At 26.9% G+C, this 24,770-nt stretch overlaps 2 protein-coding genes across 2 annotated transcripts; both read left to right on the top strand.

Annotated features, from left to right (window-relative positions):
• The first annotated feature begins 290 nt into the window (after nucleotides 1-290).
• LOC122498088 (putative ankyrin repeat protein RF_0381) lies at nucleotides 291-3,375 on the top strand. Its single transcript, XM_043605648.1, has 2 exons — nucleotides 291-416; nucleotides 1,459-3,375. The coding sequence occupies exon 2, from the start codon at nucleotides 1,487-1,489 to the stop codon at nucleotides 3,209-3,211; it is 1,725 nt and encodes a 574-aa protein (XP_043461583.1). The 5' UTR covers nucleotides 291-416; nucleotides 1,459-1,486; the 3' UTR covers nucleotides 3,212-3,375.
• Nucleotides 3,376-5,191: 1,816 nt separating this feature from the next.
• On the top strand, nucleotides 5,192-23,807 carry LOC122498106 (serine/arginine repetitive matrix protein 2-like). Its single transcript, XM_043605689.1, has 7 exons — nucleotides 5,192-5,547; nucleotides 10,102-11,436; nucleotides 16,365-16,861; nucleotides 18,990-19,252; nucleotides 19,397-19,828; nucleotides 20,203-20,565; nucleotides 22,784-23,807. Exons 2-7 carry the CDS (start codon nucleotides 10,110-10,112, stop codon nucleotides 23,190-23,192), a joined length of 3,291 nt encoding a protein of 1,096 aa, XP_043461624.1. The 5' UTR covers nucleotides 5,192-5,547; nucleotides 10,102-10,109; the 3' UTR covers nucleotides 23,193-23,807.
• Nucleotides 23,808-24,770: the final 963 nt, after the last annotated feature.

The raw sequence follows: 24,770 nt of genomic DNA, 5'->3' as shown, positions 1-24,770 counted from the left end.
AAATTATTAAATCACATAGCAGGGCTCTGTAAAGAATTTACTATTATTTGGGTTTTTTTTTAAATATGCGAGTTTTGATAATTATTTTATTATTATTATAAATTAAAATATGCAAAGATTTATATTTTATATTATTATTATTAAACACACTTCAATCCTTACTTGTGAAAAAAATTTGGTTGGTTTTGTTTTGTAAAATTTGGAATATTTATTTTTTAAAGGTATATCCACATAATTATGCTAGCCTGGTTGTGTCAAATTGAAAGTAACACTCACTTTTTTTGTTGAAATGTCCATCTATGTCCTACATGCTTAATATAATCATCTGTTTGTAAAGTGAAAGGAGTGAAAGAAATGAGATAAACATTCTAACAGTTAAAAGAAATTGATTTTTTTCTTAATTTAGTACCTGAAATGTAAGTAAAAAAAGATATTTTATGAGTGATCTTAAATTCCTTCTATTTCGCCTATTGGATTCAGTATATTTTATGGTAAGTCCAGAATGCCAATTTTAGGTTATAAATCAACGTGTAAAACAATGCAAAGACCCTATATAGAATTAACGTTTTAAAATTAATGTTTCGCCCCTACTAAAAATAAAGTCACAAACTTTTACCTGGAAAAAGGTCAACTGACCGTCATAAAATTGAAGGAAAATCTTTCTATTTGTTTACGTTTATATTTATTTAAACATTATACTTGTTTTACATCGACATAGAATTCTAACATTATGCTATTATTATTTATACAATATATCCTTTAGAAGTTAAATTCAAAAATGATATCCTTTTTTATTTATCAATTACGGTTTTCGAGATACGTTACAGTTTTCTTAAAAAAAGTGTTTTTTTATAATAAATTTTCGATATTTGTAATCGTGGATTCCATGAGAAATAAACGAAGTTGAAGTCTACAACGTTTATCAACGAAAAAACTATATTTAATACATTAAAGTATTATTTTTAATTTAATATTTAATTGTAAAATAATTATTATCAAAATATAAACATCAATCTTTTTTTTCTAAATATTTTTGTGACAATATTTTCTGCGTATTTTTAATTAATTTACTAAGTAAACAATTTTTTTTCGTTGATCAACGTTGTGGATTTCAACTTGGTAGAAATAATCACAATCCATAAATATCAGGATTCAACAGGAGCATAAAAAACCCTTTAGTCAGAATTAACCAAAAGCTTCAGGAAACGTCAAAGTAGTCACAAAACATCAAATTTTCTGACTTTTTCTTATTATTCCTGATTTTATTTTTAATAGGACGGCGTTTAAAAAATTTGCAGTCTGGACTTACCATGATGTGAAAAATTAAATACGACGCGTTTCTCTACATAACTGATTTCTTATCGGATCTAGAAAGATCTAAAAAAGTATTTACTCTATTAAAAAAATATCAGGAAAGTATTTGCTTATATTTAACTAACTAAAAAAATTAATTTTCAGGAAAATACATAGATTTTAAAATAAAATAATGGAGTCGGAATTTTTGGAAATTATGAACGAAAGAAAGAATGGGAGTCGTTTTTCTCGACAAAAAAATCCTCTAGAACAAGCACTACAGTTTGGTTCGATTGTCGAAATTGAAGACATACTTTGTGAAAAACATCAAGCAACATTATCGTCAGAAAATGATTGGGCGAAAAGATGTAGACAAATTATAAATATTTGTCTGGACAAAAAACTTGATGTTAACATGGAAGAGACAAATTATTGTGCCTTATTACATTTTGTGATGAAACATCTCGACGAAGATTTTGAATCAGTTATCAAAAAATGCGAAAAATTTGATATTAATTCATTGAATGTTGTCGATATGCCGGAAGACGAAAAGTCTTTACTTCATTTAGCGATTGATGAAAAAAAACCGAATTTAGTGAAAATTTTAATAGAATTTGGTGCAGATGTCAATGTAAGAGACTCCCGTTCATGGACACCTCTTTTTTACGCCGTTTTCTCTAAACAAATAGAAGTGGCAGAAATGCTTTTAAAAGCAGGAGCGGATATTAGTGCGAAGGATTCTGGAAATATGATGCCGATAAATTATGCTTTTGGTGAAAGAAAAGATACTAGTAGCAATGAAAAATACAAACCCTCGAAATTAGTAAAGCTCTTGTGTTCATATGGAGCTGATTTAAATTTCAAAAATCCAAGTGGCTCGTCGACATTAGTTATGGTGTGCAGGAAAGGCAATTTCAAGGAAATAGAATTTTTGATTGAACATGGAGCTGATTTATTGTCCAGTGATGTGCACGGCACAACGGCATTACATTCTGCAGCTGTGAAATATAATTACAAACTTGTAGATTTTCTAATACGTAGAGGTATTGATATTAACGCTCAAGATTGGCAGAAGGAAAGTTCTATTCATCATCTGGCAGATACTTTGGATACGATTAGTAATGTACTTCAATATTGTGGAGACAATACGTATGAAGCTATTAGCGTCGATTGGAATTTAGATTTTGAAGGCAATCAAGTGAAAAAAGCGGCTGAGATGATACAGTTTTTAGCTGATAATGGCGCAGATGTAAATGCTTTCAGTAAGCAAAACATTACTCCTCTAATGATAAGCGTTCGTTATAATGCTCTTGAAATTACCGAATGCCTTTTGGAATTAAACGCCAAAATTTGCAATAGTGACAATTCGTCTTTTTATTATGGCAGTTTAAGCCGTCAGATAAATACAGCATTGCATTCTCATAAAATTACAACGTGGGCACTATTAACAGCATTTATAGCACTCAAAAACATCGGTTTTCCTAAAAATACTTTTACATCGGATGAAATTCATTGGATCATTTACTCTTTACAAGAGTGTAGGGAAGAAGTACTTTATATGCAGGAAAAAAGAATATGGACAGATCGAAAAGTTACTTTTTATGATTTTCTAAATGAAGATTTGTTGAAGGTGACAAAATATTTCAGAAATGATGATGTAATGTCTGTTTTGAAATCTGACACATATGACGAATTTCCGGATTACAGATATTTTTTTGAAAAGCGTAGAGAAAGGGTTGAGAAAATAAAAAATTGTCAGAATGTCTTTATTCGTTTTCTGAAAGAGTTTTTTAAGAGAAATTTACCAAGTGTAGTAATTCATGAAGTAATGAGTTACTTGACTGCTGGGGATCTTCGCAACTTTGGAAGAGCGTTCTGTATAACAGAAAAATCACCGAATGAAAAATATTTCATTTAAATAGTTTATTGTTTAGGAAGAACAATAAATTTCATTCATTATAAGAAATATTCACGTTAAGAAAAATTATTGTTGACAATATTTTTCAAATTTTGTGCTTATATACTATTGTGTACCATAATTGGAAATTTTGTGTTATTTTGCTAATAAAATTTTAATTTCAAGTGGCGATTTTGATTTAATTTACTTTACTCATAAAATTGTTGCAATTTTTTTTTTAAATGTCAAGTTATTTTGTTAAAATTTAGTTAAATATATAATTTCTTAAATTTGTTTAAATAATTTATTGTATGTGCTTATTAATTGCTTTATAAATATCTAAATAATTCGAACTATTAATTTAATAAGCTGGAAGTTCATTTTTTTAAAATAACCAAAAGTTAACCGTAACTTTTGCTTTAAGTCCGTAATTTGATTGAAAAAGGTCCGTAAAGTCCGTAAATTATACGATATAATTTGGATAATTTTAGAGAAATTACAAATTATTGCAGAAATTCAATTATTTTCAAAAGCAATAAAATTCTTCGCAAAAATTCAATTACGTTCAACAATTTTTTTAAAAATTCTCGACAAAATTTCAATTATCTTTATAAATAATAAAATTCTTCTCCGAAATTCAATTATTTTCAAAAATTTTTCTTAATTCAATGATTTTTAATATTTATTTACTATTCTAATAAAATTTTCCAAAAGAATTCAATTATTTGAAAAAAAGAATTTTAATAAAATTCTACACAAACCTATAATTATTTTTAAAGAATAATAAAAATTTTACAGGAATTTTATTATTTACAATTTTTTTTATAAATCTCTTCGCAATCATTCGATTATTTTCATAAATAATAAAATTTTTACAGGGATTCAATTATTTTGGGAAAATAATAAGATTCTTATTAGGAATTCAATTATTTTTATAAATAATAAAACTCATTGCAGAATTTCAATTATTTTTTATACAACTTTAATTGAATTCCTCGAAAAATTTAATTATTCCTAAAAATTTTATTAAAATTCGTCAAAAGAATTTAATTATTTAAAAATTTATTGATGATACAATTCTTTATGAGAATTCAATTTAAAGAAATATTCAATTATTTAATAAATAATTTTAAATAAAAAAATTTATTTAAAAATTAATTTTAGTTAAATTTTTGGTGATAATTGAATAGGTATTAAAAGCATTATATGTAACAATATGAATTTTTAGAAATATAATTGGATTTTGAAAAGGTTTTAAATTAAAAGCTTTGAAAATTTGAATTTTTTATTTTTAACTAACAATTGTATGGAATTAATTTTTTTTTGCGAAAGTTTAATTGCGGATTTTTATATTATTTGAAGTTTATATTTCCTATAATTATCATAATGCGCAATTTCAAACAGTGATCGCCTTTTAAAAATTGCTTGAACATAAACATAATTTCAAAAGGATTTTTCTCCCAATTTGGACAATTATTGCAAAATAGGGAAAAATACCCGCAGTTATCCTGAAATTTTGTTCTTTCATTTGTGCACAAGAAATTGAAAATCCAATATAATACACGACGTCAGGAAGTAAAATGAGAAAATAGTCCGTAACAATGTTTTTTTTTTGTGAAAAAAGTCAATTTTGCAATTTTTTGGCCATAGACTTAAAACATTCTTATAGAAGGCACACCACTTTTCAAAAAGTTGTCCCAACCCGGAAGGAAAGCATATAATATGTTATTGAGTGTATTAAAATATGAATAATATCATTGTCTTCCTTACTAAAAAACCAATAAAATTCACTACAACTAACTTTACGTCAAATAGAAACGTTTTAAAACAAGTTTAAAATTTGCGTTCGCGAAGCAGTTGTGCGTTGACCTTTAGCCGTTAGAGAAAGATAGGTGTATTATTGTGAATGCACCGTTAGACCTTGAAAAGCTAGTTTTGTAGAAACACCCTAAATATAAAGAACATTCCACGAGTTGTTCTCACTGCAAGTGGTGGTACGAAATACCACCACTTGCGTCTGAAACGCTCGCTTCCGTGCAAAAAGCGCATATTAAAACGCTGCCATGTATGTATATATACACAGCCTAAAATTGGGGAGAAAAATAAATTGTGTTAAAAAAACGTGATTGACCTTGTGAGCATCGAGAATCTTCATAGAAGAAGGAGATAAGCATTGAATTCATTGAATTTTGTCAGTGGATGACAGTAAATCAACGATTGCGGCTGGGTCACCATTCCCAACGCGAATTTCGCCAAGTCCGGACTGGCTGAGGTACTCGGGTTTAATATCTCCAGGGTGACGCCGGCCGCCCTTAATTCGGAGCCTTGAACTACAAAAGGCCCAAAGTCCGACGAAGGTAAGGCCCCAGCATAACCCTCAAACTTATTTTTTACATAGTAGAATAGTCGCGTTATATTTATCTCAGAAGTACAGTTATTTTTACTTTTGAACAATATCAGCTGCAGCAACTTACGCTATATACTCAATATACGTATGTATCATCCATTCATTGTCTTTCATCAGTTCTGCCTTTTCGTTTTTTTTATTCTATTTATTTTCTCAAAGTCAATCGATTTCAATTTCATTTACTTTAATTTCACTATTAATCGAAGAATAAAATTTTTAAATGCCTATTATAATCTTTGAAATGTAAAATTTGTTTGCTGCAACAAGTATTGTCAATGACGTACTTATAAGTTCTTGTTATCAGCTATAGGAACTATATAATTCCAGTATTGTACATTTTTCCATTCCTCGACAAATATTTTTCATCCTTTTGCTCTCCATTAACCTTCAATCCCCGCACACACACACACTGCCAATTACCCATTCTTTCAGGTTAAAAAAAGTTCGCTCGTTAAATAAGTACCTAGTGAAGTACAGAAAAAAAAACAGTTCGCAGTTTATAAAAAGTTTTTCTTAGTTTGTGTTGTGTTCAAGTTGAAAAAAAAGTAAACAGTTCGTGTATAGTATGTCCTAAAAAAAAGTCTACATTTTATCTGTGAAAAAAAGTACAGTTAAAGTATATAAAGTATAAGTAAAAAAAAAAAAGTCAATCAGTTTCCGACGTGCTATAAAATGTCTCATACGACATGGATCGCGCGCGTTGCACCTTCAAGAGCGATTATTACCGCATGGGCTCTTTTCGATCCAGGTAAGCCTTGCGATGCTACTGTTGTAGCTTAAAGCGCTACACTGGTAGGTCTCCAGGTCTAACAGCATTTCCCTTTTTCCTATATTTATTAAAAAAATTATATCCGACATGCAGCAAACTATGAATGTCTAGATGACTAATACACAGGATATTTCCACGGATTTTTCCCAATATTTTTTTTATCAAGAGAGTCTCCGGGGTTTCTACAAAACCTGGAAATCAGGGAATTTTATTTTGGTTCCTGGAATTTCCATGGAAATTTTTATTATAGAAATTTAGGAGTGCATACAAATTTTTTTTTCTTTAGTTCGATTTTCCACTGTTTACAAATTTGTTTCAATTTTTTTTAATCAAACTTGTATTTCAATTTTATTATCTTTTTCACCTTTTTTTTTTGACGATTTGTCACCTTTTTACCCTTTTTTGGTGATTTGTCCCTTTTTCACATTTCTTTAATGAAAAATAATTAATTAACATTCAAATAATTAAAATATAATTATTAACAGTTTTTTCTGGAAAAACAAAAATTCTAATACAAAACTTACAATTTTTTCCAATTCTGAGAATAATTTCTTTTTAAATAACTTAATTCTTGAAGAACTATCATAAAATTATTACTTAGAAATTATTTAATGAATAATTTTACTTAAATATTTAAAAATTAATTGAATTTTAAAAGAGTTGCGTTTACAAATATTTCATAAAATAAAGATTTTAATTTCAATTTTGAATGAATTTCATTAGAAATTCTAAAGAACTTAAATTTTTGCAAAAATTTTCAAAATTTAAATTATTAAAAATAATAAATTTATCGAGGAATTTTAGTTAAAAACACTAAAAAAATTTGAATTTTAGAGAAGTTTTAAATGATTGCAAAAATTCAAATATTAAAATTTTCAAAAGTAATAAAACTCTTCGCAGAAATTCAATTATATTCAAAAATTTAAAGAAAGTCTCGTCAAAATTTCAATTCTCTTTATAAATAATAAAATTCTTCTTTAAAAATTCAATTATTTTCAAAATTTTTAATAAAATTCTTGGCAAAATTACAATTATTTGCAAGACTTTTCCTAAATTCAATGATTTTCAATATCTACTATTTTAATAAAATTTTCCAAAAGAATTTAATTATTTTAAAAAATTTGATTAAAATTCTACGCAAACGTTTAATTATTTTCATAAATAATAAATTGAATTATTTAAAAATTTGTTGATAAAATTCTTTATGAGAATTCAATATTAAGGAACATTCAATTTTTCAATAGAAATTATTTATTTTTGTATTTAAATAATTGAATTCTCGTATGATTTTCTAATAGAAATTGATTTAAAAGTGAATTTCAGTTAAAATTTTACATAATAATTGAATATTAAAAGCATTATAGCCTAAATTTTTAGAAATAATTGAATTTTGAAAAATTTTCAAATTGAAATCTTTGAAAATCTAAATTTATCCTATTTTTAACAAACAATTCTGTAGAATTTATTTTTTTCAATAAGTTTAATTGAAATTATTCCAAGTTTTTATTTTCAAATATATATTTAATTGAAAAATTTCTGAATAATCGATATAATTTCGTAAAATTGAATTGTAAATAAAACTATTTGAAAATTCTCAGAATTTTAAAAAAAAATTATTGTAAATAATTGATTTAAAGAAGAATTTTAGTTAATAATTCTAGAAAATAATAATTGAATTGAAACGATGAAAATAATTTTGAAGAAGTTACAGTAAAAATGCAATGGCATTAGGATATCATAAAATATTAAATTAAAAGAATTATAAATATTTTCTTGATAATAAAATATTTTTAACTTTTTCACATTCCTTTGACCAAAATTTAAAAATATTTTGCATATTCTTGAGAAAATTTACCACATTAGTTTCAAGATATGATAAAATGCAAAATTAGCTTCAAAATAAGCCCATAAGAACGTAAAAAAATTTCATTATTTTAGAAGTAATTTGAATTTAAAAATAAATTGCAAATAAAACCATTTTTGTGATATCTTACTTATTAAAAATATTGACGCATGACGCACAATTTACCTAAGTTATTTCAAGCGAAAAATTATACAGAGTCTGTTCTATTTAAATTCAAAAATTTTTAATCTAATTATCTAGTTCACCAAATTCTATTTTAGCATAATTTCCATTTATCAGAATTTATTATAACTTTCAGAAATTCAATTTAAGAGAATAATAATTTAACACTTTTAACAGAATTTTTATTCAACTGTTTTTTTTCATTTTAAAAAATACATATATAATCGAATTATCATTTAGTATAAATTATTATCGTTTGTTAGAATTCATAAAATGCCGAATTTTCATTTAACAGAACTTTCATTCTTCCGAAAAAATATTGGACAGCATTTTTTTTTGTGTAAATTTACATAAATTTCGATGAGTAGATATTCTGTGTTATTAAAATTGTGTTACATTAAAATTTTATTGAATAAAATTCGGTTTAATATAATTCTACTTTATAAAATTTGATCCACTGGAAATTCGAACTAATGATTTTTTTATGGAATACTCATGCGCATCAAAAAATTTGTTTCAATTTATGTAATGTATTTTGAGAGCAGCGTTATTACATATCATTACTCAAGTTTAATGTTTAGAATTAAAAAGAAATGGAATTTTTTTAATGGAAACACTTGTCGGACCCCTCAATGAGGATAATATATATGTCACTGAATTAACAAAATTATCAAATGCTTTTAGCAGAATTATTGTTAATTCAATATGAAAGTTTTCTTAGTACTAAAATCTGAATGATACTCGTTTTTTCAATTTTTGAGCAATAATTATTATAAAAATAAAACCATTCTGACGTTAAAGACTTTATTATAATATTATAATAATTTAATTTTATAATATTTTCTGATAATGTTCTGAAACTTAGTACTAATAATTCTTCTCAAAATTCAATTCTCAAAATAATTCTTCTCTTTAATAATGACAATTTTATCATTTTTCACCTGGAAATCATGAAAGCAGAGAGAAATTTGTAGAAACCCTGTTAATCGAATAGTTCTTTTTAAATATTGAATTTCATGTAAATTTCATTTAAATTCTAATTATTTTTAGTTAACCTTTAAATAGTTCATTTTTATTTATTGTAATATTCTCATTTTTAATATCAAATTGTTATTTTTTTCGTGGAAATGTTCAAAATAGAAACTAGATTATTCATATGTCTATACAAAATTCACTACGTTTTTTCATTAACGAAATGTAGAAAAATGTTGTCTACCAAAAACATTGAATTATCAATTTCGAAAAAGTTTTGATAATAAGCTGATGAAATTAAATTTTTCTCTTTTTCGTTTATCAGAAAACGTTGCGAACTTTGTCATTTATTCATTTCATATGTTTTTTTCTTTTAAGCTTTAAGATTCATATTATGTTTCATACTTATTTGAATAAAACGTTATTTTTTTAACAGTAAGAAATAATTTTTCATGTTTATTTATTTATTTAATATCATAACGGGACATGTTGAGGAAAAGTAATTAGTTTTTTTGTCAAAGTAAAATAAAAAAAGGTGCGTCTTGAATTCACAGCCCTTGAAGTATTAGCTATTTAGTGGAATTTGTTTGAAAGCGGTTGTCATTTCCGCTTTCAAAGAAGTGAATATTGTGTTAAAAGAAAAGAATTAATTGTAAAGATTCATCGTTGAGAGGAAATCATCATATTTAAATAATATTTTTGTCGAGAGGGATTTTAATTCATTAAATTGTTCGCAGGCTAAACAATGTCCGACTCGAGTTCTGACAATTCGTCGTCGGAGGATTATGAGGAAAGTCGTCGAAGTGCCTCGCCAGACACAGTCGCGTCCCAATCTCCACGACGCTCAACGCACTCGGACAGAAAGACGCCTTCGACCGAGGCTCGCTCGTCAGCTTCTCCACTGTCCGGTCGAGGATCCAAGTCGCCGAGAACTGAGGCGAAATCACACAATTACGTTCGCTCTCCATCAAAATCTGCCCGCTCTGTGAGCAAATCGCCAGCGTCGAGCAGGAGCTCGCAGAAATCACGCTCACCATCGCCCAATGAATTCAGCTACAAAGGCGGCTCCGAGTCGCCGCAATCAAATCGCAGTTCTCGCTCAAGATCCAATCCCGGCTCGCCCTCAAGATCAAATCAAGGCTCCCCCGTGAGGTCGAGTCGAAGATCGCCGTCAAGATCAAATCCAGGCTCCCCCGAGACAAGGTCGAATCCAAGTTCTCCCCAAATTCGATCAAATCGAAGTTCCTCCCATCGATCGAATCAAAGCTCCAACTCGCGTCCAAATTCGAATCGCAGTTCACCGCAACCCGCCTCGCCAGGCTCCCCAAGACCAGACTCCAATCGCAGTTCCCCCCAGTCGCCGAACTGTCGATTCCAACGAACGGGACCAATGTCGCCGAAATCCCCACGAATGACCTCGAGTCCAGCTTCGCCTAATTCCCCCGATCATGGGGACTACAATTCCGGACCGAATTCCCCAACTCACTACAGGGATCACTCTCCGAAATCGCCACTTGACCGCAATAGTGAATCGAGACCAAGTTCGCCAAAGTCGCCAAGATCACCGAGATCGCCAAGGTCACCAAGATCTCCAAGATCGCCAAGATCTCCACGATCTCTATCGCCGAGATCGAAGCACAGCTCCGTGAAGTCGCCCGACTCTGGACGAAATACTCCAAAGTCGTTGAAATCGCCGAGCGTCGATCGACACTCGCCACCGCGTTCGCCGCCACATTCGCCGGAGGACAAAAGAAATTGCTACAACGAGATTGATGGTGAACAGATTTCCGATGGGGATATGGACGATGTGTCGCAGTCGGCGCTCAAATCGAAGCCAACGCCGATTTCCCATGGGGAAGATCTGTCGGATGTTTCGGATTTGGACAGTATGGACGACGAGGGTGAGCGCGAACAAATGCGAAAGAAAACGGAGGAAGTGGTTCAACAATTGCCAATTGTCAATAGTGAGAAAATTGAGCGCGAGGAGAAAATCGCACCCGAGAGTTTGGCTGAGGAAAATGAACAACTTGACTTTGAGGCTGATGGTCAATGGAAAGATGAACGTGAGGATGGTCAGTAAACAAAATTTTTTATGGGGTATCACTCATCTACTAAAACCTAATATTTACTACTTTTTTACGATTTGCTACTATTTTAAAAACTTTTTTTTAAATCTGTGGTACTAAAAGCTACTTTTTTTGAGAAAGAAAATTTGTACTACTTTAAATTCGTTGATAGTTGAAGTAAATTAATTATTCTCAACAATTTTAGTAAAATTTTAAGTATAGAAACATTTCAAACAAATTTTGGTAAAATTCTTTGAAACGATTCAATTATTTTCAATATCTACTATCGTTACAAAATTTCCCAAAAAGAATTCAATTATTTAAACGAAATTTGAATAAATTTCTTCCAAAACATTGAATTATTTTCATAAATAATAAAATTTTTACAGAAAGCCACATATTTAAAGACTACAATTTTTATAAAATTTTTCGAAAAACAATTCTTTAAAAAAAATGTTATATAAAATTCTTCGCAGGAAGTTAATTATTTTCACAAGTAATTAAATTTTTTCACCAGAATTCAATTATTTAAAATACAATTTTCATAAAAGTTTTCGAAAAGAATTGAATATTAAATAAGTAAAGTATTTTCCAAGAGCACAAAATTAATAAACCTAAATCCCATAAAAGAGAGGAAAAAATGTTGAATTTTAAGAAATTCGGATTTATGAATTTTTGATAATTTTCGATAATTTTAGATTTTTTACCAAAGAGTCGAGACTATTTTATATGACTGAATGCCATAAAAGAGGAGAAAAAATGTTGAATTTTAAGAAATTGGGATTTTTGAATTTTTGATAATTTCCGATAATTTTAGATTTTTTACCAAAGAGTCGAGACTATTTAATAAGTAAAGTATTTTCCAAAAGCACAAAAATAATGAAGCTAAATGCCATAAAAGAGGAGAAAAAATGTTGAATTTTAAGAAATTGGGATTTTTGAATTTTTGATAATTTCCGATAATTTTAGATTTTTTACCAAAGAGTCGAGACTATTTAATAAGTAAAGTATTTTCCAAAAGCACAAAAAAATACACCTAAATCCCATGAAATTGAGGAAAAAATGTTGAATTTTAAGAAATTCGGATTTTTGAATTTTTGATAATTTTAGATTTTTTACCAAATAGTCGAGACTATTTAATAAGTAAAGTATTTTCCAAAAGCACAAAAATAATGAAGCTAAATGCCATAAAAGAGGAGAAAATATGTTGAATTTTAAGAAATTGGGATTTTAAAATTTTTGATAATTTCCGATAATTTTAGATTTTTTACCAAAGAGTCGAGACTATTTAATAAGTAAAGTATTTTCCAAAAGCACAAAAAAATACACCTAAATCCCATGAAATTGAGGAAAAAATGTTGAATTTTAAGAAATTCGGATTTTTGAATTTTTGATAATTTTAGATTTTTTACCAAAGAGTCGAGACTATTTAATAAGTAAAGTATTTTCCAAAAGCACAAAAATAATGAAGCTAAATGCCATAAAAGAGGAGAAAAAATGTTGAATTTTAAGAAATTGGGATTTTTGAATTTTTGATAATTTTTGATAATTTTAGATTTTTTACCAAATAGTCGAGACTATTTAATAAGTAAAGTATTTTCCAAAAGCACAAAAATAATGAAGCTAAATGCCATAAAAGAGGAGAAAAAAAGTTGAATTTTAAGAAATTCGGATTTTTGAATTTTTGATAATTTTCGATAATTTTAGATTTTTTACCAAAGTGTCGAGACTATATAATAAGTAAAGTATTTTCCAAAAGCACAAAAATAATAAAGCTAAATCCCTTAAAAGAGAGGAAAAAATGTTGAATTTTAAGAAATTCGGATTTTTGAATTTTTTCGAATTTTTGATAATTTTAGATTTTTTACCAAAGAGTCGAGACAATTTCATAAGTAAAATATTTTCCAAAAGCACAAAAATAATGAAACTAAATGGCATAAAAGAGAAGAAAAAATGTTGAATTTTAAGAAATTCGGATTTTTGAATTTTTTCATAATTTTCGATAATTTTAGTTTTTTTACCAAAGAGTCGAGATTATTAAATAAGTAAAGTATTTTCCAAAAGCACAAAAAAAATGAAGCTAAATGCCATAAAAGAGGAGAAAATATGTTGAATTTTAAGAAATTCGGATTTTTGAATTTTTGATAATTTTTGATAATTTTAGATTTTTTACTAAAGAGTCGAGACTATTAAATAAGTAGAGTATTTTTTAGAAGCACAGAAATAATGAAGCTAAATGCCATAAAAGAGGAGAAAAAATGTTGAATTTTAAGAAATTGGGATTTTTGAATTTTTGATAATTTTCGATAATTTTAGATTTTTTACCAAAGAGTCGAGACTATTTAATAAGTAAAGTATTTTCCAAAAGCACAAAAATAATGAAGCTAAATGCCATAAAAGAGGAGAAAAAATGTTGAATATTAAGAAATTCGGATTTTTGAATTTTTTCGAATTTTTGATAATTTTAGATTTTTTACCAAAGAGTCGAGACAATTTAATAAGTAAAGTATTTTTCAAGAGCACAAAAATAATGAAGCTAAATGCCATAAAAGAGGAGAAAAAATGTTGAATTTTAAGAAATTGGGATTTTTGAATTTTTGATAATTTTCGATAATTTTAGATTTTTTACCAAAGAGTCGAGACAATTTAATAAGTAAAGTATTTTCCAAAAGCACAAAAATAATAAAGCTAAATCCCTTAAAAGAGAGGAAAAAATGTTGAATTTTAAGAAATTCGGATTTTTGAATTTTTTCGAATTTTTGATAATTTTAGATTTTTTACCAAAGAGTCGAGACTATTTAATAAGTAAAGTATTTTCCAAAAGCACAAAAATAATGAAGCTAAATGCCATAAAAGAGGAGAAAAAATGTTGAATATTAAGAAATTCGGATTTTTGAATTTTTTCGAATTTTTGATAATTTTAGATTTTTTACCAAAGAGTCGAGACAATTTAATAAGTAAAGTATTTTCCAAAAGCACAAAAATAATGAAACTAAATGGCATAAAAGAGAAGAAAAAATGTTGAATTTTAAGAAATTCGGATTTTTGAATTTTTTCATAATTTTCGATAATTTTAGATTTTTTACCAAAGAGTCGAGACTATTAAATAAGTAAAGTATTTTCCAAAAGCACAAAAAAAATGAAGCTAAATGCTATAAAAGAGGAGAAAATATGTTGAATTTTAAGAAATTGGGATTTTTGAATTTTTGATAATTTTCGATAATTTTAGATTTTTTACCAAAGATTCGAGACTATTTAATAAGTAAAGTATTTTCCAAAAGCACAAAAATAATGAAGCTAAATGCCATAAAAGAGGAGAAAAAATGTTGAATTTTAAGAAATTCGGTTTTTCGAATTTTTGATAAATTTGGATTATTTTTTGTGAATTTTTACCAAAGGGTGGAGACTATTAAATAAGTAAAGTATTTTTAAAGAGCCTAAAAATTTTGAAATTAGATTTAAAATTCGACTGGAATTTCGTAAAAATTTGACCTGGAAATCATGGAAAAGTTATGGAATTTTAAATTCGAATTTCTGTAGGAATCCTGAAATTATTCAATTATTTAAAAAAAAAAATTTTCGCTGAAATTTGAATTATTTTTGTTACTAATAAAATTCTTTGCTAGAATTAAATCATTTTCGCAAATAAAATATTTTGTAACGAAAATAAAATTATTTAAAAAAATTTTGATAAACAACTTTGCAAAAATTCAATTATTTTGAAGAATGTTTAAAAATGCTTCTCAGGAATTCAATTTTTTCTAAAACTTTCAATAAAATTCGGTGCAAAAATTCAATTATTTTTATAAATAATAAAACTGATCGCAGTATTTCAATTATTTTGAATTTTCATACAATTTTTATAAAATTGAGTTATTTTCAAAAGTTTTAAGAAAATTCTTCGCAAAAATTAAATTATTTTCATAACTAATAAAAATTTTTATGAAAATTCATTTATTTAATAAAGAATTTTTAATAAAATCCTTCGAAAAATTCAAGCATTCTAAAAATAAAAAAATAAAATAAAAAACTATTTTTCAAAAGAATTCAATTAAAAAAAAAGTTTTAATAAATATTCAATTATTCAATAAATTATTTATTTTTGTATTTAAATAATTGCAATTTTTTAGAACTTTCTAATAAGAATTGATTAAAAATTGAATAATGGTAATAATAATGGTTGAATTGTGGAAAAATTACGATTGTAATATATAGTAGTTAAATTTTAAAAAGTTTTTACATTGAAATTATTTTTAATGTTTCAATTCTTATGTGGAAAAAGCAATAAGTATTTAATTATTCATTTAACAAGAATTATTATTCAAGTTTTGAATTTTATTCAATTTTGAAATTATGAAAAAAATTAGTCGGTTGAATAAGCGAATTAAAATTTGTTTAAAGATAGTTAAAATAATTAAAGAAGAATAAATTATATTTACAATTATTTGGAAATTTTGTCAAATTTAATTGAAATAAATTTTATATTTCAAAGAATTTTATTTTTTTACTTTTAAAAGTTATTTTGAAATATAATCGTACATGTTGAAGAATTTGAAATAAAAATTTGGAAAATAATTGAATTTTGCCAAAATTTAGAATTGAAGTTATATTAGCAGGAAAAGAAAAAGAGCGCAAATATTTTTTAAATGGAAATTTGGAAAATGGCGGGGAAATAAAATAGATTTAAATTTTTGTGATTTTTATGTATCGTCAATAGGTAAAAATGTCTGTAAAATTCATAACTTATTTTTTAACTGGTCACTTTCAAATGACTTTCAAATTGTCCTTAACTTGACCTTGAAATACTTCGCAGAACTCATTACCAAAAATATATTTTTGTCACAATTCTCTTCATTTTTTTCTTGTAGTGCAATATAAATTGCATCATAAAAATATGAAAATTGAGACTCATTTGAGAATTATGATTATTTCAGGGGAAATGGAACCAGCGCCAATTAAAGAAATAAAGGAATGCAACGAAAAAGACCCAAAAGATAAGGACAAAGACAAGGCGAAAGTAAAAGAGGCAGTTGAAGCGAACGATAAAGAGGATGGCGAAGAAGATGACGAAAAAGGTGATTCAGAGTTGGAAGAAGGTGAGCTGAGCGACGGGGAGGACGCCCGTCCTGAAGAAACGGAACCACGGCCAGTATGTAGATTTTATAATCGGGGTCAGTGCACTTGGGGAGTCAGCTGTAGATTTCTGCATCCGGGCGTCACCGACAAGGGCAATTACACCATGTTCGACATGGTGAGACCCATGGCCTATCCTCCGCATGCAGGTGGTCCACATGAATTCCGACCGCACATTGAGAGGCCAAGTTTGATGCGTCCACTTCCTGGTTTTTCTGCTGCTCCTCCTCATGTGCCGAAAAGTGATGAACTCGTCTCTGAGTCTCCCTGGGAACGCGGCTTACGGCAAGCTAAAGAAGTAAGTTCTGTACTTTTAAGGAAACCAGGCCTCGCACTCATCTACTAAAACCTACTATTTACTACTTTTTTAAGTAGTAAACAAATATCAATCATTAAATACTTTTTTAAGATTTGCTACTATTTGGATACTTTTTTAGGTTTGTGACACTAAAAGCTACTTTTTTCTTACTTTTCTTTTATTTTGAGAATTTGCATAACTTTAAATTCGCTACAGTTGAAATAAAAAAATTATTCTCAAAAATTATAATCAAATTCTTTAAAACGATTCAATTATTTTCAATATCTAGTATTTTCATAAAATTTTGCAAAAGAATTCAATTACTTATTTAAAAAAAAATTTATAAAGTTCATCCAAAATTCAATAAGTTTCATAAATAATAGAATTTCCACAATTAATTAAAAATTAATTAATCAATTAATCTAAAATAGAATTTTCAAAAAATTCAATTATTTTGACAAATAAAGTATTTCACAAGAATTCAATTATTTAAAATAAAATTTTCATAATATTTATTATATTTCGGAAAAATTAATTATTGAAAACAATGTTTATAAAATTCTTATGAAGAATTCAATTATTTTCAATAGTAACAAAATTTTTTGCAGAATTATTTTAAATACAATTTTAATTAAATTTTTGTTAAATAATTCAATTATTCTTTTAGATTTTAATAAAATTCTTCTTAACAATTCAATTATTTACATGAATAATTCTTCGAAAGAATTCAATTATTAATGATAAATAACAAAATTATTCCCAAAAATTCAATTACTTTGAGGCATTTTAATAAAATTCTTTGCAAAATTCAATTATCTTCACAAATAACAATATTCATCACAAGAATTCAATTATTTTGAAAAGTATCTAATAAATTTCTTCTTAGAAATTCAATTATTTTCAAAAATTTCAATAAAATTTTCCGAAAGAATTTAATTATTTAAAAAAAATTTTGATAAAATTCTACACAAAACATTCAAATTATTTTCATAAATAATACAAATTTCACAAAAATTCAATTTTTTAAAATAGAATTTGCATAAATTTATTGGAAAGAATGAACTATTTAAAACTGTTTTAGAAAAATCTGAGCAAGAATTAAATTTTTTTCACAAATAATACAATTTTTCTCTGGAATTCAATTATTTAAAAAATTTTAATAAAATTCTTCACAAGAATTCAATTATTATTATATAAAATGTTTCTCAGGGATTCAATTATTTTCATAAATAATAAAACTCATAGCAGAGATTCAATTATTTTCAAAAATTTTAATAAAATTCTTCCCATAAAAATTTTCGAACAAAATCAATTATTTAAACAAAATTTTAGGAAAATTCTTCATGGGAATTAAATTATTTAAAAAAAAAATGTAATGCAATTCTTCGCTAAAATTCGATTATTTTCATAAATTGTAATAAAATTATATTTACCTAAGAATTGAATTGCAAATTATTTTTAAAATTTTTATTAAAAAATTCTTTGAAAGAATTCAAGTTTAAGAAATAAGAGTTGATTTAAAATTTTAGATAATAATTGAATATTAGAAGCGTTGTATTATAAATTTTTAAAATTAATTAAATTTTAAAAGATTTTTAAATTGAATTGTTTGAAAATTTTAATTGTTGTAAAAGTGCTAAAATTAAAATTTAGAAAATTATTGAATTTTGGGTAAAAATTTAGAAGTGAAGTTATGTATTATCAGTATATGAAAAAACGTAAATACTTTTGATGAAAATTTAAACAAATCAGGGAAATAAAATGCAGAATTAAATTTTTGTGATTTGTCTGAATCAACTAAAACCAGTTAATTATTTGGTCGTCAAATTTGATTCTTTGATAGCTACTTTTTTTAGTTTAAAAGTTACTTTTTAATAAGTAATGATAGAATGCGAAGCCTGTATATAGACAAATCGACGAAACTTAAATTTTACGATTCTCGAATCAATCAACTTGAAAATGTGTTTTATTTTAAATTAAGCCGTAATTTATCATTATATTTAGCTAAATTATGTACAAAGTAACATTTATGTACAGAATTAAACCAAAATATTAATTTGTCAAATAATTTTTGAAAGTTACCATTACCACAAAAGGTTTTTAAATATTTTGAATTTTATAAATGCAGATGATGAGAAAGGCGAACAAACGTAAAGAATCTGACATGGATTTCGAGGAAAAGAAGATGAATTTGAGTTTAGGCCAAGAGGAGCTCGACAGAGAAGCCGGATATTACGTAAGACCAGCGAGTCCCGAACCACCAATAGAACGATGGCCACCACGAGAACCTCCACAAAGAGTTTCGCGAGCACCTGCTCCGAGAATAACGCCAGATCACTATGTAGACGAACCTGAAGGATATTATCCACCAACGCCCCACGAGTATTACAGGTTCAATTTTCACCTATCTTATTCAATTAAATCAAGTTTCTTATATTTTTCAAATCCTTGAAAATTCTTCAAGTCAGTTTGTTAGAAAAAATAAAAGAGTTAATTAAGTAAAAGAGTTAATTAAGAATGTTAATTTATTTTTAGACGAGTTCAGTACAAATCGGAAGGTAGAGGAGGTGGAGGAGGAGGAGGAGGAACAGGTATGGAGAATTATAGAGAACGTTATGATTATCATAACGTTCAACCACGTAATGCTCCACATTCAAATTCGCCACCGTCTCATCCGCGCGAGCGAGAACGGGACAGGGAACGTGAACGCGAAAGAGAACGTGAATATTACGAAAAGTATGAAAAGAAACATAAACGACCCTCTAGGGAAGTCATTGTGGAACGGATCCCGTCATCTAAAACATGGAGAGAAGAGGAACCACCACCGACAGAAAGAACTCGTGGAGACGAGTGGGCCGATCCTTGGATGCGTCGAAAATCCCCTGGTTCTGTTCGCAGAAACCGAACCTCCTCGAAGAGATCTCGACGACAGTCTTATTCTTCAGGTTCATCGTACACATCGAGCAGGCAAGTCTTCCACAAAATGAAACTTCACCTTTTTATTTATTTTAGTGATGTTTATAAATTACGAAAAGTCTTTAGCTACTCGTCGGGTGGATACGTTATTAAACAAATTATTTCTAAGATAAGTAAATGTTCCTCAATAATTTTACTGAATTTCGATATCAACTAAACAATTGACTTACGCTCCACACATTATATTAGAAAATTCCGCTAAGAACAACGCCGCGATTGATTTAAAGAAAAGATTTATAATTTCATTTAAAAGAATCAAAAACCTTGCTTAACATTTTACGTTGATTTTTTAGAGTGTATGGTCCAAATTCAATCTTTTTTTGTTTCTTGATTTTGTAGTAAAGTTTGAAATTATAAACTTTTAGCTCTAGCCGTAGTTCGAGCCATTCTAGCTACACTTCTTATGACTCCCAATCCAGGTCCAGATCACCATCCCCTCCTTCTAGGTCCCGTGTAAGCACAAAAACCAAACCTATAACCGCTCCTCCTGCCACTGTTGTTGCACCACCAGTGCGTGGTGCAATGCTGATGAACCCACCTGCTCCCTCTCCTCGAGGTAGTAAAGGCTCAACTTCACCAACTGGAACTCTACATCGAAGAGCTGGACTCAATCCACCGGCGCCGAGTCCATTGACCACGCATCCTCGACACAATGACAAAGCCAGGGACAAGGCAGCTCTTGCCGCTGCTGCTGTTGCTAAAGTTATTAAGAGCCATTCGCAATCCAGGTGAATCATTTTTATTTTTACTTAATAATTCCTGATAATTTCTTCCTTTCAGCTTGATTGACCCATAAATGGGTTACGAAATAAAAAGAATAATAGAATATAAAACAAAAAATTATGTAAGATTTACAGGCTTCACAGTCTGTCCCCTATTTCCCTAAAAGTCCCCTTTTTTATTTTGGCCCCTAAACGTACCCTATTTTCAAAATTTCCTCTATTCTTTTCGTCGCAGAAAATCAATTATTTTCAATAATTTTTAAGTAATTCTGCAAAAGAATTCAATTATTTTTGATAACGAACTGAATTCTCCTCATAAAATCAATTATTTTAAGGATTTTTAATGAAATTCTTATCCAAAATTCAATTATTTTGATAAATATCAAAATTTTTCTATAGAATTCAATTATTGTCGAAAATTTTAATTAAATTCTTGACAAAATTTCAATTATTTAAACAAAATTTAATAAAATACTTTGCACGAATTCAATTATTTTTATAAATTTAAATGAATATCTCGTCAAGAAATCAATTATTTTTATAAATAGCAAAATTTTTCGACAAAAATTCAATTATTTTCAAAAATCTAAATAAAATTCTTTGCAACATTTCAATTATTTAAAAAATTTTTTTGCAATTCAATGTTTTTAAATATTTACTATTTTTATAAAATTCACCAAAATATTTAATTACAGAAAAAACTTGTTGATACAATTCTACGAAAAGATTCAATTATTTTCATAAATAATAAAATTTCATTTACGAATTCAATTATTTTTAATTGAATCATCGCAGAATTTCAAATATTTTTAATACAATTTTAAATAAATTCCTTGAAAAATGCAATTATTATTAAAAATTTTATTAAAACTGGAGGAAAGAATTCAATTTTAAGAAACATTTAATTATTCAATAAAACAATAAAATTCGTTGCAATAGTTCAAGTATTTTCATAAACAACATTTAATTCGTCGCAGAAAATCAATTATTTTCAACAATTTTTAAGTAATTTTACAAAAGAATTCAATTAGCTTGATAAAAAAACAAAATCGCATAAATTCTTCCCATAAAATCAATTATTTTCAAAAATTTTAATAAAATTCTTTGCAATATTTAAATTATTTTTAAAAGATTTTCGCAATTCAATGTTTCTAAATATTTAGGTACTATTTTCATAAAATTTTTAAGTAATTTTGCAAAAAAATTCAATTATCTTGATAAACAACAAAATCGCATAAATTCTTCCCATAAAATCAATTATTCTAAGGGATTTTATAATAAAATTCTTTTCCAAAATTCAATTATTTTGAAAAATAATAAAATTTCATTTACGAATTCAATTATTTTCATCGCAGAAATTTAAATATTTTTAATACAATTTTTAATAAATTCCTTGACAAATGCAATTATTATTAAAAATTTTATTAAAACTTGAGGAAAGAATTGAATTTTAAGAAACATTCAATTATTCAATAAAACAATAAAATTCGTTGCAATAATTCAAATATTTTCATAAATAACATTTAATTCGTCGCAGAAAATCAATTATTTTTAAAAATTTTTTAAAAATTCTCATCAAGAATTAAATTATCTTTATAAATAGATAGGGAAATTCTTCTCAAGAATTAAAATATTGTCAAATTTTTTTTTTAAATTCTTCTCAATAAGTTTATTATTTTCAAAAATTTTAATAAAATTCTTCTCATGAATTCAATTGTTTTAAAAAATGATTATTTAAATTCTTCTCAGGAATTCAATTATTTTTAAAAAATTGAATAATAATTTATGTTATTGATTTAAAGTAGAATTTTAGTTAAAAATTCTAGAAAATTAGAATTGAATTGAAATGATAGAAATAATTTTGAAGAAATTACAGTAACAATATTCTTATAATAATAAAATAATGATTTTGGCAGTCGGTCATCTTTAATTATTATAAAACATGAAGAAATCGATTGCTTCGAGTCGAAGACTCGGAGTGATCGATTTCTTCATGTTTTATAATAAATATTCTCATAAATTGTTGAATTTCGAAAAGATTTGAATTTTAATATTTTGAAAATCTTAATTCCAATGGAAAAATAATAATGATTAAATATTTTTTTTAAAGTTATTGCTGTTTTCGAATAATTTTACAGTTAAAGAAATTCGTAAATAAATGTAATAGAACCCTGCTTGATTTGAAATGAATTCAGCCTGATAATTTAAATAATTTTTTTTGCAGATCATCTCACAGTAGTTCCGGATCGGATAGTAGCGGAAGTAGCAGCGATTCAAGTGAATCAAGTTACTCATCCTCATCGAGTGAATCGCGAAGAAAGAAAGGCGCCACTCCGCCTATTCGCAAAGATGCGAAGGCTCTCGATGCGCTCAAGGTGAGCGGCAATAAACAACAAATAAAGTTGACATTGAAACCCTCGCAGAATGTGCCAGCAGTCAAGAAAGTAGATCGTAGTGCAACAATTGCCGGCAAGAAGAGACCTTCAGACACTTCTCCAACGGCCGACAGCAAAGCAAGTGTTGCCGCAGCCGCTGCAAAGGCAGCGAAAAAGGCCAGTTCACGACGCGAGGAACTATTAAAGCAACTCAAAGCTGTTGAAGACGCTATCGCGCGCAAAAGATCAAAAGTTTAAACTCAAATAATTTGATAAAAAAGTTACTTTGCTATATATGTTACTTTACCATTAAATTCTTTGAGTAAACACATAAATGTGTAGTAAGTTTTTTTAATTTACAGAAAATATGTTAAAAGATGGTCATCTTTGTTTTTTATAAACAAACTTTTATACGCCTGTGCATTTTATGATTGTGCTCTAGTTTTTTTTTTTTTTAAAGAAATGCGTATAAATAAAGTGTCCGTTACTTTTCTCTTTTTTGTGTTAAATTTCCACCTAGAAATTTGCGAAATAAAGTAAAGTTGGAAATGAAAAAGAAAAGAAATTTTTTATTATAATTATAGATAATTCCCGATTTTAATTTAACATTCATCTCATGTATTTGTAAATACATATATATTAAATTTTAAAATATGGTAAAAGTAAATTATCAACAGTTTAGGTACATTCTTTTTCCAATAGTGAGAAATTCATTTCACTAAAATACTGAATTTTATTGTGTACCTTCTCAGGTACATCGCACAACCAAATCAAAAACAATAAATAAAAACTTTTGCAACGGTTAAAAAATATTAATTTGCATGCTAATGCTGTCGCTAAAGAGCAATAAAATACTTTTTTAGAAATTATGAATTTCAGCCTTTTCTTAATAATAGCAGTGAAAATTACTTGTCGATACTGACTAATATGACTTTTGTTTTAAGTAATGGACCTTACTAGCTTAGAATTTCAGTTGTAAAATAGATTTTCTTGTAATACGTATTAAAATTTAAAGAAAAATTATTAATAAGCACATTAGAGTCGTACAGAGAATTTTATTTGCCATTATGCTACTCCCTAATTTTATTTTATGGCAAAAAGTACGAGAAAAGAGTAAATATTGACAGAAAATAAAGTAACATATTTTATATCTACTTTATTTTCTGTCAATATTTACTCTTATGGCCGAGGTTTTAAAATTACTATGTTTCTATTTTTAGGATTTCTTTACATTATATATTATTACTATCAAAAATGTATTGTTCATTATTTACGTATTATTAAAAATATTTTTCATGAAAAGTTGAAAAGCAATAAAATAAAAAAAATTGCATTTATTAGATAGTAAGAAAGTAAAAAGAATAAATTGTTTATACAAACATTGTACCTACTCTAATGTACTTATTAGGTTCTTAAAACAATATATTATTTTAAAAAATATATCGTCGGTTGAAAAAGAAACGCGCCACTTCCGACTAGTTGTGAAAAACGTGCCGTTTAGAAAAAGTGTTAATAAATGTAGTGAAAAAAAGAGTATTTTTTTTAATGTCTTTCTTTTAATTAATTACAGGGCTCGAACTAGGTCCGTAAATTTGCTTCAAGTTCGTAAAAGTCCGTTTTAAAAAAAAAAAAAAAAGGTCCGTAAAGTCCGTAATATAATTTGATAGAAAAAGGACGAAAAGTCCGTAATTTGATAGAAAAAGGACAAAAAGTTCGTAAATTATAAGATATAATTTGGAGAATTTTAGAGAAATTATAAATGATTGCAGAAATTCAGTAATTGTCAAAAGTAATAAAATTCTTCGCAAAAATTCAATTATGTTTAAAAATTTTTAA

This window comes from Leptopilina heterotoma, unplaced genomic scaffold (assembly GCF_015476425.1).
Source record: "Leptopilina heterotoma isolate Lh14 unplaced genomic scaffold, ASM1547642v1 Lhet_142, whole genome shotgun sequence".
Classification (NCBI taxonomy): domain Eukaryota; kingdom Metazoa; phylum Arthropoda; class Insecta; order Hymenoptera; family Figitidae; genus Leptopilina; species Leptopilina heterotoma.
This window is presented reverse-complemented; position numbering and strand designations above follow the sequence as displayed.

Coding starts and splice junctions, on each gene's coding strand:
- LOC122498088 (XM_043605648.1), top strand. CDS start 1,487: ATGGAGTCGGAATTTTTGGAAATTATGAACGAAAGAAAGAATGGGAGT.
- LOC122498106 (XM_043605689.1), top strand. CDS start 10,110: ATGTCCGACTCGAGTTCTGACAATTCGTCGTCGGAGGATTATGAGGAA. Junction 16,862..18,989: donor GCTTACGGCAAGCTAAAGAA/GTAAGTTCTGTA, acceptor TTATAAATGCAG/ATGATGAGAAAGGCGAACAA. Junction 20,566..22,783: donor AAGAGCCATTCGCAATCCAG/GTGAATCATTTT, acceptor TTTTTTTTGCAG/ATCATCTCACAGTAGTTCCG.